The sequence below is a fragment of the Schistocerca americana genome, chromosome 5 (assembly GCF_021461395.2).
Source record: "Schistocerca americana isolate TAMUIC-IGC-003095 chromosome 5, iqSchAmer2.1, whole genome shotgun sequence".
In the NCBI taxonomy this organism is placed as follows: Eukaryota; Metazoa; Arthropoda; class Insecta; order Orthoptera; family Acrididae; genus Schistocerca; species Schistocerca americana.
In genome coordinates, this window is record NC_060123.1 from 64,334,679 (window position 1) to 64,359,131 (window position 24,453).

The 24,453-nt window shown below is 43.1% G+C and overlaps 1 protein-coding gene across 2 annotated transcripts in view; it reads left to right on the forward strand.

Moving 5' to 3' along the window:
- LOC124615772 (BTB/POZ domain-containing protein 6-like) overlaps positions 1–24,453 on the forward strand; it is an 83,046-nt gene that overhangs the window by 16,763 nt on the left and 41,830 nt on the right. For both annotated transcript variants that reach the window (XM_047143871.1, XM_047143872.1), the window contains one exon: positions 7,773–7,895. In XM_047143871.1, coding sequence (XP_046999827.1) covers positions 7,773–7,895 — 123 coding nt within the window. The remainder of the gene's footprint in view (positions 1–7,772; positions 7,896–24,453) is intronic.

Below are 24,453 nucleotides of genomic sequence, written 5' to 3' on the forward strand. Positions count from 1 at the left end.
GAATAGAAGCTTTCGAAATGTGGTGCTACAGAAGAATGCTGAAGATAAGGTGGGTAGATCACGTAACTAATGAGGAGGTATTGAATAGGATTGGGGAGAAGAGAAGTTTGTGGCACAACTTGACTAGAAGAAGGGATCGGTTGGTAGGACATGTTTTGAGGCATCAAGGGATCACAAATTTAGCATTGGAGGGCAGCGTGGAGGGTAAAAATCGCAGAGGGAGACCAAGAGATCAATACACTAAGCAGATTCGGAAGGATGTAGTTTGCAGTAGGTACTGGGAGATGAAGAAGCTTGCACAGGATAGAGTAGCATGGAGAGCTGCATCAAACCAGTCTCAGGACTGAAGACCACAACAACAACAACAATAGAAGGAGCATGAACAGAACTTATGTTGACAGTTATGTGGTGAATATGAAAAATAATATTAACCTGTTGCTTCAGTTAAAAACAGATGAGTCTCAGGCAGACATAGAAGTAAACTGGGCACAACGATGCCTGTAGGTAAACTATGAAGAGAACAGTATTGTATAACAGGACAATCTTCTGCAGTTGTGGTTGTGGTGGTCTTCAGTCTGAAGACTGGTTTGATGCAGCTCTCCATGCTACTTTATACTGTGCAAGCCTCTTCATCTTCGAATAACTACCGCAACTTACATCCTTTGAATGTGCTTTACTGTCTCCCTCGTAAGACTTTTCCCTCCACACTTCCCTCCAACACTAAGTTGGTGATCCCTTGATGTCTCAGAATGTGTTCTGCCAATTGATCCCTCGTTCTAGTCAGGTTGTGCCACAAATTTCTTTTCTCCCCAATTCTATTCAGTACCTCTTCATTAGTTACGTGATCTATGCATCTAATCTTAAGCAATCTATTGTAGCATGTTTCAAAAGCTCCTACTCTTTTCTTATCTAAACAGTGTGTCATCCAGGTTTCACTTTCATACATGGCTACACTCCACACAAATATTTTCAGAAAAGACTTACTAACTAACACTTAAATCTTTATTTGGTGCTAAAAATTTTCTCTTGTTCAGAAACACTTCTTTTCTATTCCAGTCTACATTTTATATCCTCTCTGCATTGGCCATCATTTGTTATTTTACTGCCCAAATAGCAAAACTCATTTACTGCTTTAAGTGTCTCATTTTCATATCTAATTACCTCAGCTTCAAGTGATTTAATCCGATGACATTCCATTATCCTTGTTTTGCTTTTGTTGATGTTCAAATTATATCAAGACATGGTTCATTCCATTCAACTGTTCTTGCAAATAGTTTGCTGTATGCAATAGAATTATTATGTCATCAGCAAACCTCAAACATTTTTATTTCTTCTCCCTGAACTTTAATTCCTTTTCGAAATTTATCTTTGTTTTCCTTTACTACTTGCTTAATGTACAGATCGGATAACATCGGGGGTAGACTACAACCCGATCTGACTCCCTTCTCAATCATTACTTGCTTTTCATTCTTCTTGACTCTTATAACTGCTGTCTGGTTTCTGTACAAGTTGTAAACAGCCTTTTGCTCCCTGTGTTTTACCCCTGCAACCTTTAGAACTGCAAAGAGAGTACTGTCAAAAGCTTTCTGTAAGTCTACAAATGCTATAAACATAGATGGATGATGGATGGATGGAGATAATTATACGGATGCACAACAGCAAGGTCTTCAGCACCTGCGCGAAAACAGATTGAAATAAATGTCTGTAAAATACACAAAACAGAAAGATAAAATAGCACATAAACACAGGTTGACAAAAGGTGGAAAACTACATGTGTACCCGCATCTAAACATAGGTTTGCCTTTTTGTAACCTATTTTCTAGATAAGTTATAGGGTCAGTATTGCCTTGTGTGTTCCTACATTTCTCCAGGATCCAATTCCATGCAGTCTGCTTCCACCAGTTTTTCCATTTTGCTGTAAAGAATTCTTGCAAGTATTTTGCAGCCATGACTTATTAAACTGGTAGTTCAGTAATACTGACATCTGTCAGCACCAGCTTTCTTTGGAATTGAAGTGATTATATTCTTCTTGAAGTCTGGGCGTTTTTTGCTTGTCTCATATGTCTTGCACACCAGATGGAAGAGTTTTGACATGGCTGGCTCTCCAAAGCTATTAATAGGTCTGACAGAATGTCGTCTATTCCTGGGGCCTTGTTTCGACTTACGTCTTTCAGTGCTCTGTCAAATTCTTCTCGCAGTATTGTATCTCATCTTCACCCATGACCTCTTCTGTTCCTATAATATTGCTTGCAAGTTCATCTTCCTTGTATAGATCCTCTGTATACTCCTTCCACCTTTCAACTTTCCCCTCTTTGCTTAGGACTGGTTTTCCATCACACTTCCTGTCAGCCTCATTTTTAGACATTTGCATTCCCTTTTGTCTGGTTCATTTGCTGCATTTTTATATTTTGTCCTTTTGGTCACCCAAGGATTTCCACAAGGCCATGTTGTTTTTACGTATTTGATTCTCAGCTGCCTTCACTATTTCATCTCTTAAAGCTACCCATTCGCCTTCCACTCTATTCCCCTGTTCTAATCAATCAATGCCTAATGCTCCCTCTGAAGCTCTCAACAACCTCTGGTTCTTTCAACTTATCTGGATCCAATCTCTTTAATTTCCTACCTTTTTGCAATTTCTGTAGTTTTAATTTACTCTTCATAACCGATAAATTGTGGTCAGAGTCCACATCTGCCCCTGGAAATATCTTAAATTTAAAATCTGGTATCTTCCACATATATTGCCTTCTTTCATGATTCTGTAACAAGTGTTAGCAATGATTAAATTATGCTCTGCTCAAAATACTATCAGGTGACTTCCTCTTTCATTCGTTTACCCTAGTCCATATTCACCTATATTTTTCCTTCTTTCCCTTTTCCTACTATCAAATTCTAGTTGCCCATCACAATGAAATTTTCGTCTCCTTTGGCTGTATGAATAATTTCTTTTATTTGATCATACATTTCTACAGTATCTTATTCATCTGCAGAACTACACTCCTGGAAATGGAAAAAAGAACACATTGACACCGGTGTGTCAGACCCACCATACTTGCTCCGGACACTGCGAGAGGGCTGTACAAGCAATGATCACACGCACGGCACAGCGGACACACCAGGAACCGCGGTGTTGGCCGTCGAATGGCGCTAGCTGCGCAGCATTTGTGCACCGCCGCCGTCAGTGTCAGCCAGTTTGCCGTGGCATACGGAGCTCCATCGCAGTCTTTAACACTGGTAGCATGCCGCGACAGCGTGGACGTGAACCGTATGTGTAGTTGACGGACTTTGAGCGAGGGCGTATAGTGGGCATGCGGGAGGCCGGGTGGACGTACCGCCGAATTGCTCAACACGTGGGGCGTGAGGTCTCCACAGTACATCGATGTTGTCGCCAGTGGTCGGCGGAAGGTGCACGTGCCCGTCGACCTGGGACCGGACCGCAGCGACGCACGGATGCACGCCAAGACCGTAGGATCCTACGCAGTGCCGTAGAGGACCGCACCGCCACTTCCCAGCAAATTAGGAACACTGTTGCTCCTGGGGTATCGGCGAGGACCATTCGCAACCGTCTCCATGAAGCTGGGCTACGGTCCCGCACACCGTTAGGCCGTCTTTTGCTCACACCCCAACATCGTGCAGCCCGCCTCCAGTGGTGTCGCGACAGGCGTGAATGGAGGGACGAATGGAGACGTGTCGTCTTCAGCGATGAGAGTCGCTTCTGCCTTGGTGCCAATGATGGTCGTATGCGTGTTTGGCGCCGTGCAGGTGAGCGCCACAATCAGGACTGCATACGACCGAGGCACACAGGGCCAACACCCGGCATCATGGTGTGGGGAGCGATCTCCTACACTGGCCGTACACCACTGGTGATCGTCAAGGGGACACTGAATAGTGCACGGTACATCCAAACCATCATCGAACCCATCGTTCTACCATTCCTAGACCGGCAAGGGAACTTGCTGTTCCAACAGGACAATGCACGTCCGCATGTATCCCGTGCCACCCAACGTGCTCTAGAAGGTGTAAGTCAACTACCCTGGCCAGCAAGATCTCCGGATCTGTCCCCCATTGAGCATGTTTGGGACTGGATGAAGCGTCGTCTCACGCAGTCTGCACGTCCAGCACGAACGCTGGTCCAACTGAGGCGCCAGGTGGAAATGGCATGGCAAGCCGTTCCACAGGACTACATCCAGCATCTCTACGATCGTCTCCATGGGAGAATAGCAGCCTTCAGATCACGGATAGGCTGACCAATCCATCGTCATTCTTCCGGCGGACAAGGGTTCCACGACCGTGGTACTTGATCGTCGGGAGTATGTGGCTGAGGGACTGCGTCAGCTTTCAGACAACACCACATACAAAGTTTGCCAAGGTAACCCCATTCCCGATGTCCAGGCGGAGCTTCAAGGAATCCTCAGAACCTTAGGCCCCCTGCAAAACCTTTCACCTGACTCCATCAACCTCCTGACCCCACCGACACCCCGCACCCCTACCTTCTACCTTCTTCCTAAAATCCACAAACCCAATCATCCCGGCCGCCCCATTGTAGCTGGTTACCAAGCCCCCACAGAGCGTATCTCTGCCTACGTAGATCAACACCTTCAACCCATTACATGCAGTCTCCCATCCTTCATCAAGGACACCAACCACTTCCTTGAACGCCTGGAATCCTTACCCAATCTGTTACCCCCGGAAACCATCCTTGTAACCATTGATGCCACGTCCTTATACACAAATATTCCGCACGTCCAGGGCCTCGCTGCGATGGAGCATTTCCTTTCACGCCGATCACCTGCCACCCTACCTAAAACCTCTTTCCTCATCACCTTAGCCAGCTTCATCCTGACCCACAACTTCTTCACTTTTGAGGGCCAGACATACAAACAATTAAAGGGAACAGCCATGGGCACCAGGATGGCCCCCTCGTACGCCAACCTATTCATGGGTCGCTTAGAGGAAGCCTTCTTGGTTACCCAAGTCTGCCAACCCAAAGTTTGGTACAGATTTATTGATGACATCTTCATGATCTGGACTCACAGTGAAGAAGAACTCCAGAATTTCCTCTCCAACCTCAACTCCTTTGGTTCCATCAGTTTCACCTGGTCCTACTCCAAATCCCATGCCACTTTTCTTGACGTTGACCTCCACCTGTCCAATGGCCAACTTCACACGTCCGTCCACATCAAACCCACCAACAAGCAACAGTACCTCCATTATGACAGCTGCCACCCATTCCACATCAAACGGTCCCTTCCCTACAGCCTAGGTCTTCATGGCAAACGAATCTGCTCCAGTCCGGAATCCCTGAATCATTACACCAACAACCTGAAAACAGCTTTCGCATCCCGCAACTACCCTCCCGACCTGGTACAGAAGCAAATAACCAGAGCCACTTCCTCGTCCCCTCAAACCCAGAATCTCCCACAGAAGAACCACAAAAGTGCCCCACTTGTGACAGGATACTTTCCGGGACTGGACCAGACTCTGAATGTGGCTCTCCAGCAGGGATACGACTTCCTCAAATCCTGCCCTGAAATGAGATCCATCCTTCATGAAATCCTCCCCACTCCGCCAAGAGTGTCTTTCCGCCGTCCACCTAACCTTCGTAACCTGTTAGTTCATCCCTATGAAATCCCCAAACCACCTTCCCTACCCTCTGGCTCCTATCCTTGTAACCGCCCCCGATGCAAAACCTGTCCCATGCACCCTCCCACCACCACCTACTCCAGTCCTGTAACCCGGAAGGTGTACACGATCAGAGGCAGAGCCACGTGTGAAAGCACCCACGTGATTTACCAACTGACCTGCCTACACTGTGATGCATTCTATGTGGGAATGACCAGCAACAAACTGTCCATTCGCATGAGTGGACACAGGCAGACAGTGTTTGTTGGTAATGAGGATCACCCTGTGGCTAAACATGCCTTGGTGCACAGCAAGCACATCTTGGCACAGTGTTACACCGTCCGGGTTATCTGGATACTTCCCACCAACACCAACCTATCCGAACTCCGGAGATGGGAACTTGCCCTTCAGTATATCCTCTCTTCTCGTCATCCGCCAGGCCTCAATCTCCGCTAATTTCAAGTTGCCGCCACTCATACCTCACCTGTCTTTCAACAACTTCTTTGCCTCTACACTTCTGCCTCGACTGACATCTCTGCCCAAACTCTTTGTCTTTAAATATGTCTGCTTGTGTCTGTATGTGTGGATGGATATGTGCGTGTGTGCGAGTGTATACCTGTCCTTTTTTCCCCCTAAGGTAAGTCTTTCCGCTCCCGGGATTGGAATGACTCCTTACCCTCTCCCTTAAAACCCAATTCCTTTCGTCTTCCCCTCTCCTTCCCTCTTTCCTGATGAGGCAACAGTTTGTTGCGAAAGCTTGAATTTTGTGTGTATGTTTGTGTTTGTTTGTGTGTCTTTCGACCTGCCAGCGCTTTTGTTCGGTAAGTCACCTCATCTTTGTTTTTTATATGTAATTTTTCCCACGTGGAATGTTTCCTTCCATTATATTGACCCCAGGAATGTGTCAATAAAGTTTCCCCTTCCTGGGACAATGAATTCACGGTGTTCTTATTTCAATTTCCAGGAGTGTAGTTGTCATATAAACTTGGACAACTGTGGTGGGAGTGGGCTTTGTGTCATTCTTGGCTACGATAATGCGTTCACTATGCTGTCTATAGTAGCTTACCAGCATTATTCTTTTTTATTCATTATTAAACTTACTACTACTACTACTGCATTACTCGTATGTGATCTTGTATTTGTAACCCTGTATTCACCTGCCCAGAAGTCCTGTTCCTGCTACCATCATACTTCACTAATTCCCGCTATATCTAACCTCAGCCTATCTATTTCCCTTTTAAAATTTGGTAACCTACCTACATGATTATGGGATGTAACATTCCATGCTCCGAACTGTACAATGCCAGTTTTGTAGTTTTGTTTCTCCTGATGACAACATCCTCCTGAGTAGTCCCTGCCTGGAGTTCCGAATGGGGGATTATTTCTATCTCCAGAATATTTTACCCTAGAAGATGCCCTCATCATTTAACCATACAGTAGAGCTGGTGTGCCTTGGGGAAAAATTACAGCTGTAGTTTCCTCTTGCTTTCAGCCATTCACAGTAGCAGCACAGCAAGGCCATTTTGGTTAATGTTACAAGGCCAGGTCAGTCAATCATGCAGACTGTTGCCCCTGCAACTACTGAAAAGGCTGCTGCCCCTCTTCAGGAACCAGACTTTTTTCTAGCGTCTCAGTAGATATCTTGTCAATGTCTTTTGCACCTAAATTACATCTGGCTGTATCGCTGAGGCACGCAGGCACTGTTGATTTGGAGATGGGGAATGAGATCTTCTGCAGTATATACTATATATCCTCTGACATACAAAACTGAATGTAGTAGTTCCAGAAAGCCACTGCAAGTTTAGACTGTGTGGATGAAAGGTACACTACAGTAATAATTCCCATATGACAGGTAGTTGGTTTGCTCATTTTCTGCATTTCAGGTAAGGCATGTGTGAGGAAGTGTAAGAGAAAAGTTCATAAATTGTATTTTGCATGCATTCAGTTTCCCTTAAGTCTAAAAATACCAACATGTATTTACAGTCATTGAATTGTTGTCAATATTTTTGTGTTTTTTACCAATAGCTACTAGCTAGAAACCTTGTATAACCAGTTCAAGGCAGAAACTTACAATTTAATTTCTGAGAGTATTTGTTTTCAAATAGCAGTTTGATTATCAGTTATTTATCAGTAAGAAAAAATAATATTTTCAGGTTGGTAACACATGTGACTGGCAGATAAGACGACAGAAGGTCAGTGAGAGGGGCAAGTTCTTGCTGGAAACCGCACAATGGAGTGATTGTCAGTTTGTTGTGGGGACTGAGCCTCATCAGCAGGTAAGACAGACAGTACTACCCCATTCATAAACTGTATTGTGTGTAAGTATTCAGTTGTACTTGTGTCCTTACCATTTATTTAGTTTTTTTTAGTTATTCATTAATGTCATGAACCCCCGCATTCTAATGGTTATTTGTATGTTTATTAGAAAAGGCAAACATACATTTATGTAAGGGGTATTCAAATGAAACCCAGTCACTAGTGTGAAGTAAGGGTAATGATTTTATTAACTCAAAAATGTAGTTATACACAATACACATACTCAAGAATAGTCGCCAAAAGTGTTGGCACATTTATCCCATTGCGACACTAGCCGGTTGAGTCCATCCTTGAAGAAGCTAGTAGGCTGCTGTTGGATCCTGGCCTGGACTCAGTCACACGCTTTGTCATTTATTGCAAATCGATGTCCGCGAATAGCTTGTTTTAGAGGTCCAAACACATGAAAGTCACACAGTGAAATGTCAGGTCTGTACGGTGGATGTTCCAGTGTTTCCCACCGAAACTGCTGCAGTGTTGTCTTCACCACATTGGTCGTCTGTGGGCGGGCATTATCATGCAGGGGGATGATGCCATTGGACAGCGTGCTTCGACAATTCGACTTGGTGGCTCGCCTGATGTTCTGTGAAGTGGCTTGATAGCACCAGGCATTGATAATGGTTCCCCATTCCAGAATTTGTGTGCACGGTTTTTTATTTCCTTGCAGGTGGTGAAGTCGCATGTTTCCACTGCTTGCTTTCTGGTCCAAAATGGTGACACTATGTTTCGTCACCTGTGACCATATGCGACAGAAAGCCGTATTCCTGCTCATGACAATGTTGCAGACGACCCAAAGATAGCACCATTCGAGTATTGCGCTGTTCAGCGGTCAGTTGGTGAGGAACCCACTGTACACAGATTTATCGAAGGGTCAAGTGTTGAAGCATTATGGTGTGGGCAGTGCCCTTGCTAATGCCCAGTAACCGACGGATCTCATCCATGGTGATTCTGTGGTTGTCCAAGACTATAGTATTCCACAATAATTTCTGTTCTGATGACACGATGAGCCTGTCCAGGACGAGCATCGTCTTCCAGTGATTCCTGCCCCTCAAGGAATCGTTTGCACCATTCCACAGCACTTGAACGACTCTGACTATACTCACCGTACACAGCCTTCATCCGTTGATACATTTCACGGCCTCAAACTCCCTCCACCGCCAAAAATTGAACCACTCCTCATTGTTCCTGCTCACTTGCCTGCATATTCGATAGTGGACGATGACTTGTGTGACCACCTTCTCTTTGGCGTGAAACGACTCTGGTGCTATGCAACATCAAATGGTGCTCATGCGTCAGTCACTTTTCCTATAGATGGCACCACCATGCCTGCAGTTATGTGGTGCCACCTTAAGTGTAAGGCAAAGGTAGACGCACTGGCCAGGTTTCATTTGAATGAACCTCATAGCATTTATGATATAGAGGAAGCTTTTGAAAGTGTTGAGTGGAATCACTCTTCGAAGTTTGAAAGATAGCAGTGTTAAATACAGGGAGCAAAAGGTTATCTAAAACATTTACAGAAACCGTACTGCTCTTATATGAGTTGAAGGATATGAAAAGGAGAATGTGTTTAAGAAGGGATTGAGATGGGTTGTTGCCTGTCCCCCCATGTTATTTCATGTTCATTTTGAGCTACCAAACAGAACTTTGAAAAGGGAGTTATTGAAGTTCAGAGATAAGATATAAAAACTTAAAAGATTTGCTTGTTATAGAAGAGTGGTTGAACAGAGTAGATAGTGTCTTGAAAATAGGTTATAAGATGAACAAGGGCACAATTAAAACGAAGGTTGTGGAATGTGGTGAGTTTGAATCAGGTGATGCTGTGAGAGAACTGAATTAGGAAATGAAGACGCCAGTAGTAGTGAGTTTTGTTATTTGGACAGCAAACTAAATCACGTTGGCGAAGGTAGAGACAATATAAAATACAGACTGACAAAAACCAATGATAGTGTATGTCTGAAAAAGTTAAATATTTAAATGTGTAATTAATACAAATGAAAGTTTTAAGAAATCCTTTCTGAGAGTTTTGTCTGAAGTGTAGCCTTGTAAGGAAGTGACACATGGGTGATAAACAGCTCAGATGCCCAGAGAGTAGAAGCTTTCAAAAGTTTGACGAGTAGATCAAATAACTAATGAAGAGGTACTTAATGAACTGGGGTGAAAAGAAGTTTGACCGAAAGGGGATTGGTCAATAGGACATATACCGAGGCATTAACAAGTAGCCAGTTTGGCAGTACAGGGAAAGAGGAGAGGAGGGTGGGTAGATGTACAAATTGTGTAGCGACAAAGGCTTTAATACAGTAAGCATGTTCAGTAGATGTAGGTTAGAATAGTTATGCAGAGATAAAAGAAGCCTGTCCAGGATGGAGCTGCATCAAACCAGTCACACGCAGAAGATAACAACAACAAAGTTTGAAAGGTCAATGGAAATTCTGAATTACCTACCTTATTGAAGGTCAAGCTAGAGAGAATCATCAGGGTGGTAGGGCAATGCTTGAGTCACAGTGATGACACCAAAATCTTCTGCATAAATACTCCTTCTTATTATGTGGAATAAATTGGTGTATAGTCAAATATTTGTCAAGTGGTAATCCATGTTTTGTGCTGGTTATTGCCTATGTTTTCACATGTTTTAACAATGCAGTCAGATAACACATGCAAGCTGAAAAGTAGTTCAACTAGCGGGACAAGTACTTGTGTTGATGAGTAATCATATTGATTTACTTTAATTGTAGACATATAAAGTGCAAAAGTAAAATACATACATGAGGAATTGCCAAAAACTAAGAACTCCAAATTTTTTATGCGAAGACTCTTAAAACTTTTTAAATGAAACTAATTTTATTAACATTCTACATCTATAGTCTCCATGTATACTTATTTATTTCTCAACATAGTCACCCTGATCATGAACCCATTTGTCCCAACGAGACACCTATTTGTTGATACCATCACTGTAGAATGTTTGACTTTGTTGACAGAGCGACAGACTCAACTCTGCTTGCACTGCTTCATTAGTATCAAAGTGAAATCCTCAGAGGTGTTCTTTAAGTTTTGGAAATCGAATGGGATTAAGTTGGGACTGTATGGAGGATAACCGATGACAGTGAACCCAAGGTGTTTGATTGTTGCAGATGTCACTGTGCTCGTATGTTGTCTGGCATTGTCATGCTGAAGGAGAGAGTACTCACTGTGTGGATGAACTCTTTGAATTCGAAACTTGATTATAGCTTGCTGTTTCTCACGCACTGACATAGTTACATTACACACAGCCATGTTAAACACTACAATTTGGGGCCATCCAGTGGCTGCAAATATGTAGATGTTAAGCATAAAGATGTAGAATGTTAATGACATTTGTTTTGCTTAAAAAGCTTTAAGAGTTTTCACATGAAAAATTTGGAGGCATTACTTTTCATAAATTGGTACCCTAAGGACACAGGAAGAATTTGAGTAAAGGCATACAGTGTTTTTAGATTTTATTTTACCTTACCTGGTTAAAGTTTTGTTATTTGGGCAGCAAAATAACTGATGATGTCCAAAGTAGAGAGGACATAAAATGTAAACTGGCAATGGGAAGGGATGTGTTTCTGAAGAAGGGAAATATGTTAGCATTGAATATCGATTTAAGTGTTGAGAAGTCTTTTCTGAAAGTATTTGTATGGAGTGTAACCATGTATTAAAGTGAAACATGGATGATACACTGTTCAGACATGAAGAGAGCAGAAGCTTGTGAAGTGTGGCGTTACAGAAGAATACTTACGATTAGATGGGTATATCAGAAAGTAATGAGGAGCTACTGAACAGAATTGGAGAGAAAAGAAATTTGTGGCACAACCTGACCAGAAGAAGGGATTGGTTGATAGGACACATTCTGACAAGCAACCTCTTGTGTGCAAAACACCAATGATGTTTACGTCATTCGACACCCCACATATTATTTACCGTGCAACCACAATATTGGCTGTTAATGGAAACATGGGTAGGATTGGAGGTATCCAATTGTGAGCACAGGATGGGCTACAGAATGTAGTCTGACAGCTTAGTTGATGAGTAACTCAGAACAGTGGTACAGTGCTAGTGGTGTTGGTAGAAAGCAGATCAGTGGTGACAATAAAGAAAGAAAACATTGCACTATATTCACAACAACAGTTGCCAAAGTTGACATTTAGTCAGAAAGGAACACAAGGAATTTCACTCAGTGAGAAAGAAATGGCAGATAAAATATTAGTATTTCCGCAAGATGAGTCAGTGGAATGCATGGTGTCGTATATGGTCAACTGTGCAGACAGTGTACGACGACAAAGTTACATTCTTAACAAGTGAAACTGATATTGAAACAGGTAGCCAGCCACATACGAGGGGAAGTCAAAAAGTAAATGGACTTTCGAGAAACGGAATATTTATTCTAATGATATAAAACTAAAACATACATTATTTTTCTACATCACCTCCCTGCACTTCAATACCCTCTGTCTAGTATTTCACAAGTTTTTTGATTTTGTCAGAAAAAAAGTTTTTTGGCTGCTCCTGTAACCAGTTTTGCACTGCATCAGTGACTTCAGCATCGGTTGAAAATCTTCTTCCCCTGAGTGCTTACTTCAATGGTCCAAACATATGGAAATCTCTTGGAGCCGTGTCTGGACTATACAGCAGGTGTTCTAACAGTTTGAGTCCCAACCCAATTATTGTTTCGGCTATCCATTTGGTAGCATGTGCCTGAGCTTTATTTTGCTGCAGGATGACACCTTTTCACGGTTTTCCGTGATGTTTGGATCTGATTGCAGGTTCCAGATTAGTTTGCAACACATCACAGTGGTTCTGACTGTTCACAATTTTGCTTTGTGGGTGAAATGAATGATTACCGCACCTTTCATGTCCCAGAATAGTGTTAACATGATCTTACCAGCTGATGGTTAACGTTTAAAATTCTTAATTTACAGTGATGATGAGTATTTTCAAACCATCATCATCATCATCATCATCGTCGTCATCATCATCATAAATCGTAAAGTAAGTCTTCTTCGCCAGTTCGTGATGATGATGTACCCATGTTTTGTTTACAATAATGATTTGCTGTAAAAATTCATCTTCTTTGTGATGATAATGGGCCAAATGTGTATGAGAGATGTCCATCCTTTGCACCCTATGCTGCACTGATAATTTTTTTGGTGCCCACCTTGCAAACACGTCCGAAAATTTAGCCTGTCGTGTTAGATGGAATACACTGAACCATGACAGGTCATGTAAAATATTCGCAATTTTGCCCAAGTGATCCGTTTGTTTTCCATCACCATATCCTCAACAACTTCCAAATTGTCCTCAGTTGTTGTTGTTGATGGCCTCCCTGACCTTTCCTCATCACATTGAGTACAGGGTGCAGCAGAACTGACTAAGCAGTTTTAAGGAGCAATAAAAAGTAAAACTGAATGTATAGAGAAAAAATGGTTTTTATTTTCTAAATTAGTACAATATACCGTTTTACATTCATTTAGTTTTGAAAATAATGTCCTCAAGAAGGCGGTTGTTAGCATCAATACATTGTTGTAGATGATCCCTGAAGTTTTGAGCAGCTCTTGTGAGGTATGTCATTCACTTTGTCAATAAACTGCTCTTTTAACTTTGGTAGGGTGTGAGGGTGGATTTTGAAAACCTTATTCTTCAGATATTTCCAAAGAGAGCAGCCACAAATGCTCAAATCTTGTGACCGCACAGGCCACCTGACATCACCCCTGAAAGAGACGAGGCATCTTGGAAACATTTGTCTCAAAACATCAAGTGAAATTCGAGCTGTGTGAGCAGTAGCTCCTTCCTGCTGGAACCACAAGCCCCCCTCCCCCCCAGTCCATGTTCTTCAACAACCTTGTCCATTCTGGGTTGCAGAAAATTTTGCAACATTGAAATGTAACATGTGGAATTCAGTGTCACAGTCACTGCTTCTTCCTCAAAAAAGTAAGGGCCTACCACGCTAAATTGTGATATGGCACACCACACTGTCACTTTAGGAGAATGTTGTAGTCTTTCATGAATAATTCGGGGGTTGTTTTTCAGCCCAATAGTGCCCACTAAGATGAAAATGTGGCTCGTCACTACTGAAGAAAGCTGCATTCAGAGGGATCTGAGCAAGTATATGCTCACACAAATTTTGACGGTTGGCATAGTCTGCTGGGCGTAATTCATGAGCATTCATTATTCTGAAAGGATGGAACTTCAAATCCCATTGCAGAATCCTTCTCAAACTACAGTGTCAAATCCCCAATGCAACAGCATGTTGTCGATCAGAACGTTGCGGCGATTGTTAAACTGCTGTTCTCACCTGCTGCATATTTTCTGGCATTCTGATGGATCTATGTCAGCCATGTGTATCTATTCTTAGTGTACTGCAAATTTCCTCCAATTGCTGAACCCAGGACTGAATTGTGTTAGCGTTAGGAATGGTATTGTTCTGTGGAATGAGTTTACTATCTATCTGAATGCCTAGAAATTTGAACTGTTCAGTTTCACTAATCATATGCCCATTCTATGAAATTAAAACATCAGGTTTTGTTGAAATATGTGTTAGAAACTGTAAAAACTGAGTCTTACTGAGATTTAGTATTAGTTTATTTTCTACGAGCCATGAAGTTATGTCATGAACTGCATTATTTGAAACCGAGCCAATGTTGCACACAACATCCTTTAATACCAAGCTAGTGTCATCAGCAAACAATATTTTAGGGTTACTCGTAATACTAGAGGGCATATCATTTATATAAATAAGGGACAAGAGTGGCACCAACACTGATCCCTGGAGCACCCACCACTTGACTGTACCCCACTCAGACCCCACATCACAGCCATTCTCAACATTGTGAATAACGACATTGTGCTGTCTGTTTCTAAAGTAAGAGGTGAATCAATTGTAAGCTAACCCCCCCTCCCCTCCCCCCCCCCCCCCCCCCCCCCCCCAGAATTTCATAATGGTGCAACTTCTGGAGTAATATTTTGTGATCAACACAATCAAACACATTCGTTAAATCAAAAAATATGCCTGTCATTTGAAACCTTTTGTTTAACCTATCCAGTACCTCAAAGAGAAAAATTTTCAGTTGTTAAACAACTTCTATAGCCGAACTGTACATTTGATGGCAAATCGTGTGATATTAAATGATCAATTATCGTTACGTACACAGCCTTTGAGGATGTCACTTTGGTTGTCATGAAGTGGTACAGTCAGAGGTAAGGTTGTGGTTGTGCGAACAGTAACTTTAGCAAACACTGATAGCACAGAAGTAGGTCTAAAATTACCCACATTATCCCTTTGTCCTTTTTTATAAAGCGGCTTTACTACTGAGTACTTTAATCATTCAGGAAACTGACCATTCCTAAAGGAAAAATTACAAATATGTCTAAATACAGGGTAACATGTGCAGCACAGTACTTTAATATTCTGCTAGGCACTCCATCATATCCATGAGAGTGCGTAGTCTTCAGGGATTTAATTATTGACTCAATCTCCCCCTTGTCTGTATCACAGATGAGTATTTCAGACATCAGTCACGGAAAGGCATTTGCCAAGAAAGTTATATGATTCCCTGCAGAAACTATATTTTTATTTAATTCACCAGCAGTGCTCAGCAAATGATTGTTAAATACTGTACATATATCTGATTTATCAGTAACAGAACTGACTTTATATTGTCGACCTTGTGCTGCTGACCAGACACTTCCTTCAGAACTGACCACATGATTTTAATTTTATCATGTGAATTAGCTATTCTGTTTGCATACCACATACTCTTTTCCTTCCTAATAAGATTTTTAAGCCCCTTACAATATTGTTTATAATGGGCTATTGTAGCTTGATTGTGACTACTTCTAACATTTTGATATAATTCCTGCTTTGCTCTACATGATATCCTTATACCACTAGTCAGCCTCCCAGGCTACCTACTACTGCTAGTACTCCATTTAGAACGTTCTAATGGAAAGCAGCTCTCAAAGAGCATGAGAAATGTGTTAAGAAAAGCGTTATATTTATCATCTATGTTATCGGCACTATAAACATCCTGCCACTCTTGTTCCTTGACAAGGTTTAAAAAACTGTCTGTTGCTGTTGGATTAACTTTCCTACATAGTTTGTAATTATATGTGGCATTTGTTTGACTACAAAAGCCTTTTAGTGTTAAAATTTGCACATCATGGTCTGAAAGACCATTCACCCTTTTACTAACGGGATGCCCATCTAGTAATGAAGAAACTGATATTTGGTTACACTACAGTATGGCTATATACTGAACTGTTCAAAGTGACTGGCACTGTCTGTCTCAATTTAAGCTACAAGGCTTTCTGCTAACAGTCAAACACACATTACTTTTTTTTATTTTTCTGGAAACCCATCATGAATTAGTCACTACATCTTGTCCTGAAATCTTGGTAATTAATTTGCAATTCTTTCTTGTAGAATTTACAACTTAGATGTGTACTAAACATATAAATATATGTACATAGGCTTTCTTTATTAATACAATTAAAACTTCCTCAAAACACAATATGTACGATACATAATCAAATCTTCTCCCTCCTTCATCTGCAGTTCTGTGGATTGGATGATGAAGCAAATTTCATGTGGGGGGTACACTTTTTGTGAGATTTTATCATGAGCACAATCCACGCCCACATGATTGTAACACTTCTATTCTTGTAACTTCCTGAGGATGCTGCATTTGATATAAGAATCACATCTGTGGTTGGAGGGGGGGTACTAACATATAGAGAGAAATACATGTTCTCCAATTTAATATCTCAACCTCTACCACCCTAAATTACTTTCCAAGTCGTGCATAAACTGCTCTGTCCCTCCTGTTTGCTCCTGCTGCTTGTTGCTGTTGCCAGGGTTAGGCAAATGTAGGTAAAGTGACTGATCAATGCCTTATTGAGTTAAGAAGACTGAGGACAGGATTTACTAATAGCTTACACATCCAGAGCATTGAGTCACACCATGAAAAGATATAGTATGATGGAGTGAGAGCTCTTAGCCACAGTGTGGGCAGTGAAGCACTGCCGACCTTGCAGGTTTGGAAAAAATTAATTGTGTGTACTGATCACAAGCCCTAGAAATGGTCAGTTCAGTGACCCATCATCATGTGTAATAAACTGGCAGAACATTATTTTTGACATTATATACTAAAAGGGGTCACAAAACACAGTAGCAGATGGGCTGCCACACATACCAGAAAACCCAGCTGCAGTCATTATGGGTGTGGAGGAGGCTGACGAAGAAGACTGACATGACTAGCTATCAGTGATTAGTAAAGAAGAGAAACTAACTATTTTGAAGCTGTTTCTCAATTCACCCATTAGTGGACACCAAGGTACCAGCCACAAATGAGCATTTTAAAAGGTATAGATCATAGAAAGATATGAAGAAAAACATGAAAGACTATATGTGACTGTAGGCTTTCCCGGCGTAAACTATTGATAAAGGTTTCTCGGGTCTCCAGCCGGGTCGTAGCGTTGATATCTCGTGACGTTTCGGGAGGTGTCATACTACCCATCTTCTGGCGAAGTGTTGAGATTCACAGAGAGCGGGCTATTTACATGCGCGATCACCCCCCTCCACTAGACCTCGGGTGGCTGCGGTGGACCAGCGGCGTGCGCGCGGTGGTGGGGATGGTGGGCGCCCGCGGCGGCCATGTTCGGTTCTCGGTGTAAGCATTCTGTCTGCGTCCGCAGCAGAGGACATTGACGGGTGCACTCCCAACGTATTGCCGCTATCACCGGATTCCATGCTGCGCTGAGTTGGTATCCCTCATCTCTGTTGACCAGATTCTCGTGAATCCTTATTTCTATGGATTCTTTGATAACACTTTCCCAAAAGCCAGATGCTCAGCACAGTACCTTCGTGTTTTTGAAGTTGAAGGTGTGTTCTTCATTGATGCTGTGTTCTGCTATGGCTGATTTTTCTGTGTGGCCTAGTAGCACACATCTGATATGTTATTTGCAGCGTTTAGATATGCAGCACTGTGTTTGCCCAATGTATAGCTTTCCGCATTCGCATGGTATACTGTATACTCCTGGTGTGTTAAGGTTCGCGCGTCTTTGGCAGAACCTAGGAGCTCCCTCGTCTTCGAAGGTGGTCGGAGAATGGTTTTGATCTTGTATTTTCCCAGAAGTCATGCAATTTTGGCTGAGAGCAGACCCACGTACGGAAGGAAAGTGGGGCGCGCGCCCTATGTACCAGGGTGGTCAGTACTGTTTGTCTTTGTGCTGGATGGTGGCAGCTTGTTGCATGAAAGTATAGATCTGTGTGTGTCTTCTTCCTATGTACTGCATGGCCTAGTGATCCATCTGCCTTCCTCTTAATTAAAATATCAAGGAAGGGGAGGAATCCATTTTCCTCCATTTCCATTGTAAATTTGATGTTCGGATGGATGCTGTTGAGGTGTTTCTCAATTCACCCATTAGTGGACACCAAGGTATCAGCCACAAATGAGCATTTTAAAAGGTATAGATCATAGAAAGGCATGAAGAAAAACATGAAAGACTATATGTGACTGTAGGCTTTCCCGGCGTAAACTATTGATAAAGGTTTCTCGGGTCTCCAGCCGGGTCGTAGCGTTGATATCTCGTCTCATCTAGCGCCTGTTTGCCATGTTCCCACACGACAAAAGTGTCGTCGATATAGCGGAAGAAGTGCTTCGGTTTCTGTCTGGCAGTCAGAAGGGCCACCTCCTCGAAATGTTCCATATAGAGGTTTGCAATCGCAGGAGCCAATGGGGAGCCCATCGCCACACCGTCGATCTGCTCGAAGAATTCCCCGTTGCAATGAAAGTACATGGTTGTTAGTGCGTGTTCGAAGAGGCTGACTGTTTGTGGTTCAAAATGTTGGGTTAAAAGTGCCAAGGAGTCTTGAAGAGGCACTTTCGTGAAAAGTGACGTTACGTCGAAGCTCACGAGTAGGTCCTCCCTTTGTAGTCGCATGACCCTGAGTATTTTTACGAATTCGGCTGAGTTTCTCACATGATGGCTGCAGTGTCCCACAAGGGGTTTGAGCAGCGTCGCTAGGTATTTAGCAAGTTCGTAACTATGAGAGTTGATGGAGTCCACAGAGGGTCTCAGAGGTACCCCTTCCTTATGGATCTTGGGGAGTCCATAAAGGCGTGGTACGTTGGAGCTCTGGGGTACAGTCGCTTCTTCATTTGCTCTGGTAAGTCCGATTTCTTCAGAAGAGCTATCGTCTTTCTACTCATCGTCGGGGTTGGATCCTTCTTCAGCCTCTTGTAGGCCTCGTCTTGTGGCAGAAGGTTCATTTTCTGCCAGTACTCGGCAGTACTTAACAGCACTGTCGCGTTCCCTTTGACCGCTGGTAGGATCGTTATATCAGGGTCATCTCTAAGGGACCGGAGAGCTGCTTGTTCTTCCGCAGATATGTTATTTTTAGGCAATCAAGATCTGTCGACTATTCTACAGTTTCCCGTCGTACTTCCTCTGCTTCCTCCTTTGGAAGCCCCTGCACTACTTCTTCCACGCCACTGATAATGTCTCGTTTCGGGATTGTTCTGGGGAAGGGGGCGAAATTCAGTCCTTTTTGGAGGACTGCGATTGTGGCAGCGTCCAGTTCTTTTCCAGTCAAATTGACCATGGCCCTGGTATCATTCATCTCCTTTTTTGTCGTCTGAGTCCTGGCTAATCTGACGAATTTGCAGAGTTGTTTATACGTAGAGCCCCGTTTTTGCACCTCAGTGTTGTAGTATGTGCTGCAGTCGGCCCATTCCCACAGGTAGGGTGGTAATGTCCCTGCCAGTTGTAGCTGGCATGTGAGGAGTGTGTGCGCGTTCCTATCAAGTTCCTTCCGAGTGAAATTAATGCGCTCCCTTACTAAGGCCATGCCTGCTCGTCGTAATATCCGGTCGGTCTTCTTAGATTTTACTGGATGTCAAATCACCGCAAACCACGGTAAGATGTTCTCGTCTCAACAGCGTTGTAGGAAAGCCAGTGTGCTGAGAAATTTCGCTTTCCTGGTGCATTCTTTCTGTAGCCGTTTGAAGCTGCAGACTATTTCCTCCCCATAGAGGTGTCGTATATGTGACTGTAGGCTTTCCCGGCGTAAACTATTGATGAAGGTTTCTCGGGTCTCCAGCCGGGTCGTAGCGCTGACATCTTGCAACATTTCGGGAAGTGTCATACTACCCATCTTCTGGCGAAGTGTCGAGATTCGCGGAGAGTGGGCTATTTATATGCGCGGTCAGCCCCCTCCACTAGACCTCGGGTGGCTGCGGTGGACCAGCGGCGTGCCTGTGGTGGTGGGGATGGCGGGCGCCCCGGCGGCCGCGTTCGGTTCTCGGTGTAAGCATTCTGTCTGCATCCGCGGCGGAGGACATTGACGGGCGCGCTCCCAATGTATTGCCGCTATCGCCGGATTCCATGCTGCGCTGAGTTGGAATCCCTCGTCTCTGTTGACCAGATTCTCGTGAATCCTTATTTCTACGGATTCTTTGATAATGCTTTCCCAAAAGCCAAATGCTCAGCACAGTACCTTCGTGTTCTCGAAGTTGAAGGTGTGTTCTTCATTGGTGCTGTGTTCTGCTATGGGTGATTTTTCTGTGTGGCCTAGTCGCACACACAGCTGCAACACCTGAGGGAAGTCTTCCAACAAAATGGCTACAGTAAAACGCAGATTAACAGGGCGCTTAAAAGGAAGAAGGAAGCAGTGAGAACCCCAGAACAAAATAATGAAGGAGAAGAAGAAGATAAACGACTCGCTTTCCTTCCGTACGTGGGTCCGCTCTCAGCCAAAATTGCACGACTTCTGGGAAAATACAAGATTAAAACCGTTCTCCGACCACCACCGAAGACGAGGGAGCTCCTAGGTTCTGCCAAAGACGTGCTGAACCTAACACACCAGGAGTATATAGTATACCATGCGAATGCGGAAAGCAATACATTGGGCAAACACAGCACTGCATATCTGAACGCTGCAAAGAACATATCAGATGTGTGTGACTAGGCCACACAGAAAAATCAGCCATAGCAGAACACAGCATCAATGAAGAACACACCTTCAAATTCGAAAACACGAAGGTACTGTGCCGAGCATCTGGCTTTTGGGAAAGCGTTATCAATGAATCCATAGAAATAAGGATTCACGAGAATCTGGTCAACAGAGACGAGGGATACCAACTCAGCGCAGCATGGAATCCGGTGATAGCGGCAATACGTCGGGAGTGCGCCCGTCAATGTCACTTCCTTGCTGGCATCTGTTGCGATTATGAAATGCTCCATAAAATCAGGATACTGTGAGATTGAGGGACTGACTGATTTTCTTAGAAAACTACTTCCTGCTGTGTGGACCACTCGTAGTTTGCTCTCTTCTTCAGTAATTCATGTGATGTTGTGTGGCTGAAGTCCTTGACTTGCCATCGATAAAATGACACTATCCCTAAGAATCTCTTCAACCGTTTTGTAGTACTGGGTCTTGGGTATTCTTTTATCACTCTTTCCTTCTGTGGGTCAGACTTTACTCCTTTTGTCACAAATATGTGCCCCATATAACTTACTTGCTTCTGCAGGAACTCACACTTGTCAAATTGCAATTTTAGGTTGTGCAATTAGAACCTCTCAAAAGCCTCTCCTGTACTCATAATGCTTTTCTGGAGTAGGGAAGGCTGTTTTCTCTGTATCATTCTCATTCATCAGTATCTGTAGTCTAGAAGTATTTGGCTTTTCCTAGGCTAACTAAAATCTCTTTAGTATGGGGTAGTGGAAATGCACTGCTAATGCAGTTATCATTTGATCCATCCATCTTCGTGGGAGTTGTCAGTAATGGAAAATTCCACCTTTTTGTGCTTGGCTGTAACAGTATCTTCCCTTACCATTGCATCTGTCTCATTTTGGAGGGCTTCCTTTTTCACCTCTGGCAGTGGATACGTTTGGATATTTACCACTTTTCCTTGTGCCTCTGGTTCCTACTTAATTCCATGCTTAACTGTCTCGGTGTATGTTAATCTTATTTCTGGGCAAGTGAAATACATTATGTGTAATACATCGTTCAGTAATAAAATTCCTTTCTTCTTTGTTTAAGTGGTCCATTCGAACCATCTCCTTTAATCTGGTAGTTTCTCTCTTGGTCCACTGAAACCACACTAAATATGTGACATTCCTTGACTTCTCCCTTGGCAGATACAGCACCTGTCTTCAGATTTTGCCATTTCAGTATAACATCTTGTGTGGTGTTCAAAATACTCATGATGCAAGTGCCTCTGCATGCTCACCAGTGCTGCAGACAAATACACATCTGTTTGCAACTGCTGCTTCTCCATTATTCCTTCATCAGATCTGTGGTATGCACCATAAAATTTAAAATCTTTTCCTCTTGTGGTCCTTTTCGTGTAAAGCCACACAGTTACTCTTTCCTTTACATCAGCTTGGTTCCTCGGTTCCCTTAGATGTGGTGCCCTGTTGCTTCTTCTGATTCCTTCCTCCAGAGATCCTTCTTCTCTCTAAGATCTATTTCCAATTCCACATCGTCACTCCTTGTGACTGTTGCTTCCTGTATTGCATTTGCCCTTGCAGCCTGTTTCTCTCACCTGCCCAATGTTTGTTCCATGGGACAATGTTCCTCTCACTGTGGTTCTCCTGGTCTGCAAGATTCAACAGTTTGGCTCCTGTTTATAATTGCACCAGTCTTGTTATGGTGTAAAGTCAAGTGCCAGTATGCCAGTCGGGAACGACAAGCGTAGAGGGCTGTGAAAAGACATCAGCCAGTTGTACGCTGACTGTCCCCTCTCCAGGATGACAAAGCGGCAGCAGTGGCCTCATGTGAAGAGGACATAGGTGCTGCACCCTACCGTCGTGGCTCAGTTGAACAGAAGCATCAAGATTGCACACTTCAAGACCAGTGACTTAGGAATTGCATACACTGAAGAAGATTGTTTATTTTGCATGTCGTCATTTGCTTGCGACACTTCTGTGTAATAGTCAAAATTAAGTATTGTATTTTCCCATTTTGTAATAAAACTCATTAATAAGATTTGTTTGAATGTTGTCTAGCAATCCGAGAAAGCAAGTTTCCTAGGCACCTCATATTTGATGACTAGGTAGGATTTAATAGGTCTACCCTGGTCTATGATTACTCTTAAACTAAATGAAGTCTTTGTCTAAGATTCCTTCATAAGGGACATCTAACTTGTCCCCTACTATATGAAACTTGCGTTCCACACACACATTGTCATTTATTATCAGTTTTAACATTGGGGCTCGACACGTCTCTGTTGTTTCTTTCACGATCCTTTAAATTTTATTCTTTCAGTGGTGTTACTGCCCATTGTACTGCACATTGCTGACTCCTTTATTATGCTAATCTGAGCAGCACTATCTACTATAAAACTTTTGGTTCCCACACATCCCTGTGCACTTGTTATGTTTACAAAGACATTCTTGCCCTTGCCAAACTACTGAGCACAACTTCGCGGCACAGATCGACTACCAACACATGCCTTTCTTTCGTTTCCGAGTCCTCATACTTGGTAACCAAGCATTGGCATTATGCTATTTAGCTTAGTGCCCTGGTACTTTGCAAACATATCACAAGACTTGCCTTATCAATTAGCTCAGCTTGTCCTTGAAGATTGAATCAGCAACACACAGTCGGTTGTATGTTTCCATTTTCCCAGTGATGACCTCTGCATAGTGTTTCATCTATAATTCGCGGCAGTGGTGGACTGAGTGTCGGTTTCTCTGCTGTCCTACAACTCAGCTGCACAGCATCCATTTGCCTGATGTGTCTTTCCAAAGTGCAGCTCCTTACCTGACAGCATCCTCTCTTTCATTTAAAGCAGTAATCCCTCGGGTGACTTGGTTCGCCAAACTTTTCCTTACAAGAGGCCACTGGGGCTTCTTCTGTTAATGCTAGGTCCACCACTTGGGCTAATCCACCCCTCTTGCTCTCAAAACTCTTTTAATCCTTTCGTATTCAGTTCCCTGTGTGAATACCGATGCCAGCTTCCAAACTGGAGCTTGGCTCGCCAGAATGTCTGATACCCTCATTATTGTCCGGATGGCTTCCTGGGGTTGGTGCTGCAATGTGCCAATGCGACTTGCCTATTCTTCCATACTTTCAGCCCTATTCTGTGTACTAGACAATAATAGACCTGCATGGTAAACCAAAATTCGTTTTGACTTGTGGTTCTCCAATAGAGTTCCCTTCACATTTGCCCATGTTGTGGTCAAATCGCATACAAGTAGCTTACTTTGTGCTGGTCTCCCAATCCTAGTTTTAACAAATTTTAATAGCACACTATGACTGAGGTTCAATGTTAGCTGAAATGCTGAGTCACAATTGTCTATGAACTCAATACAATTAGCTTAAATGCTTCAGATAAGACTATTTGCTGGTCGGGGCTTCAATGCCCTCCAGGTTCATATTACGGGATTCTTATGTCCTTTCTCAAAACCATAGACCTAGTTCCCATGGTACATTGACATTCCCTCACCATGTTTGTTGGTCAGGTGAACAGCACACTTGGTTTTTCATGGAGGCATAAT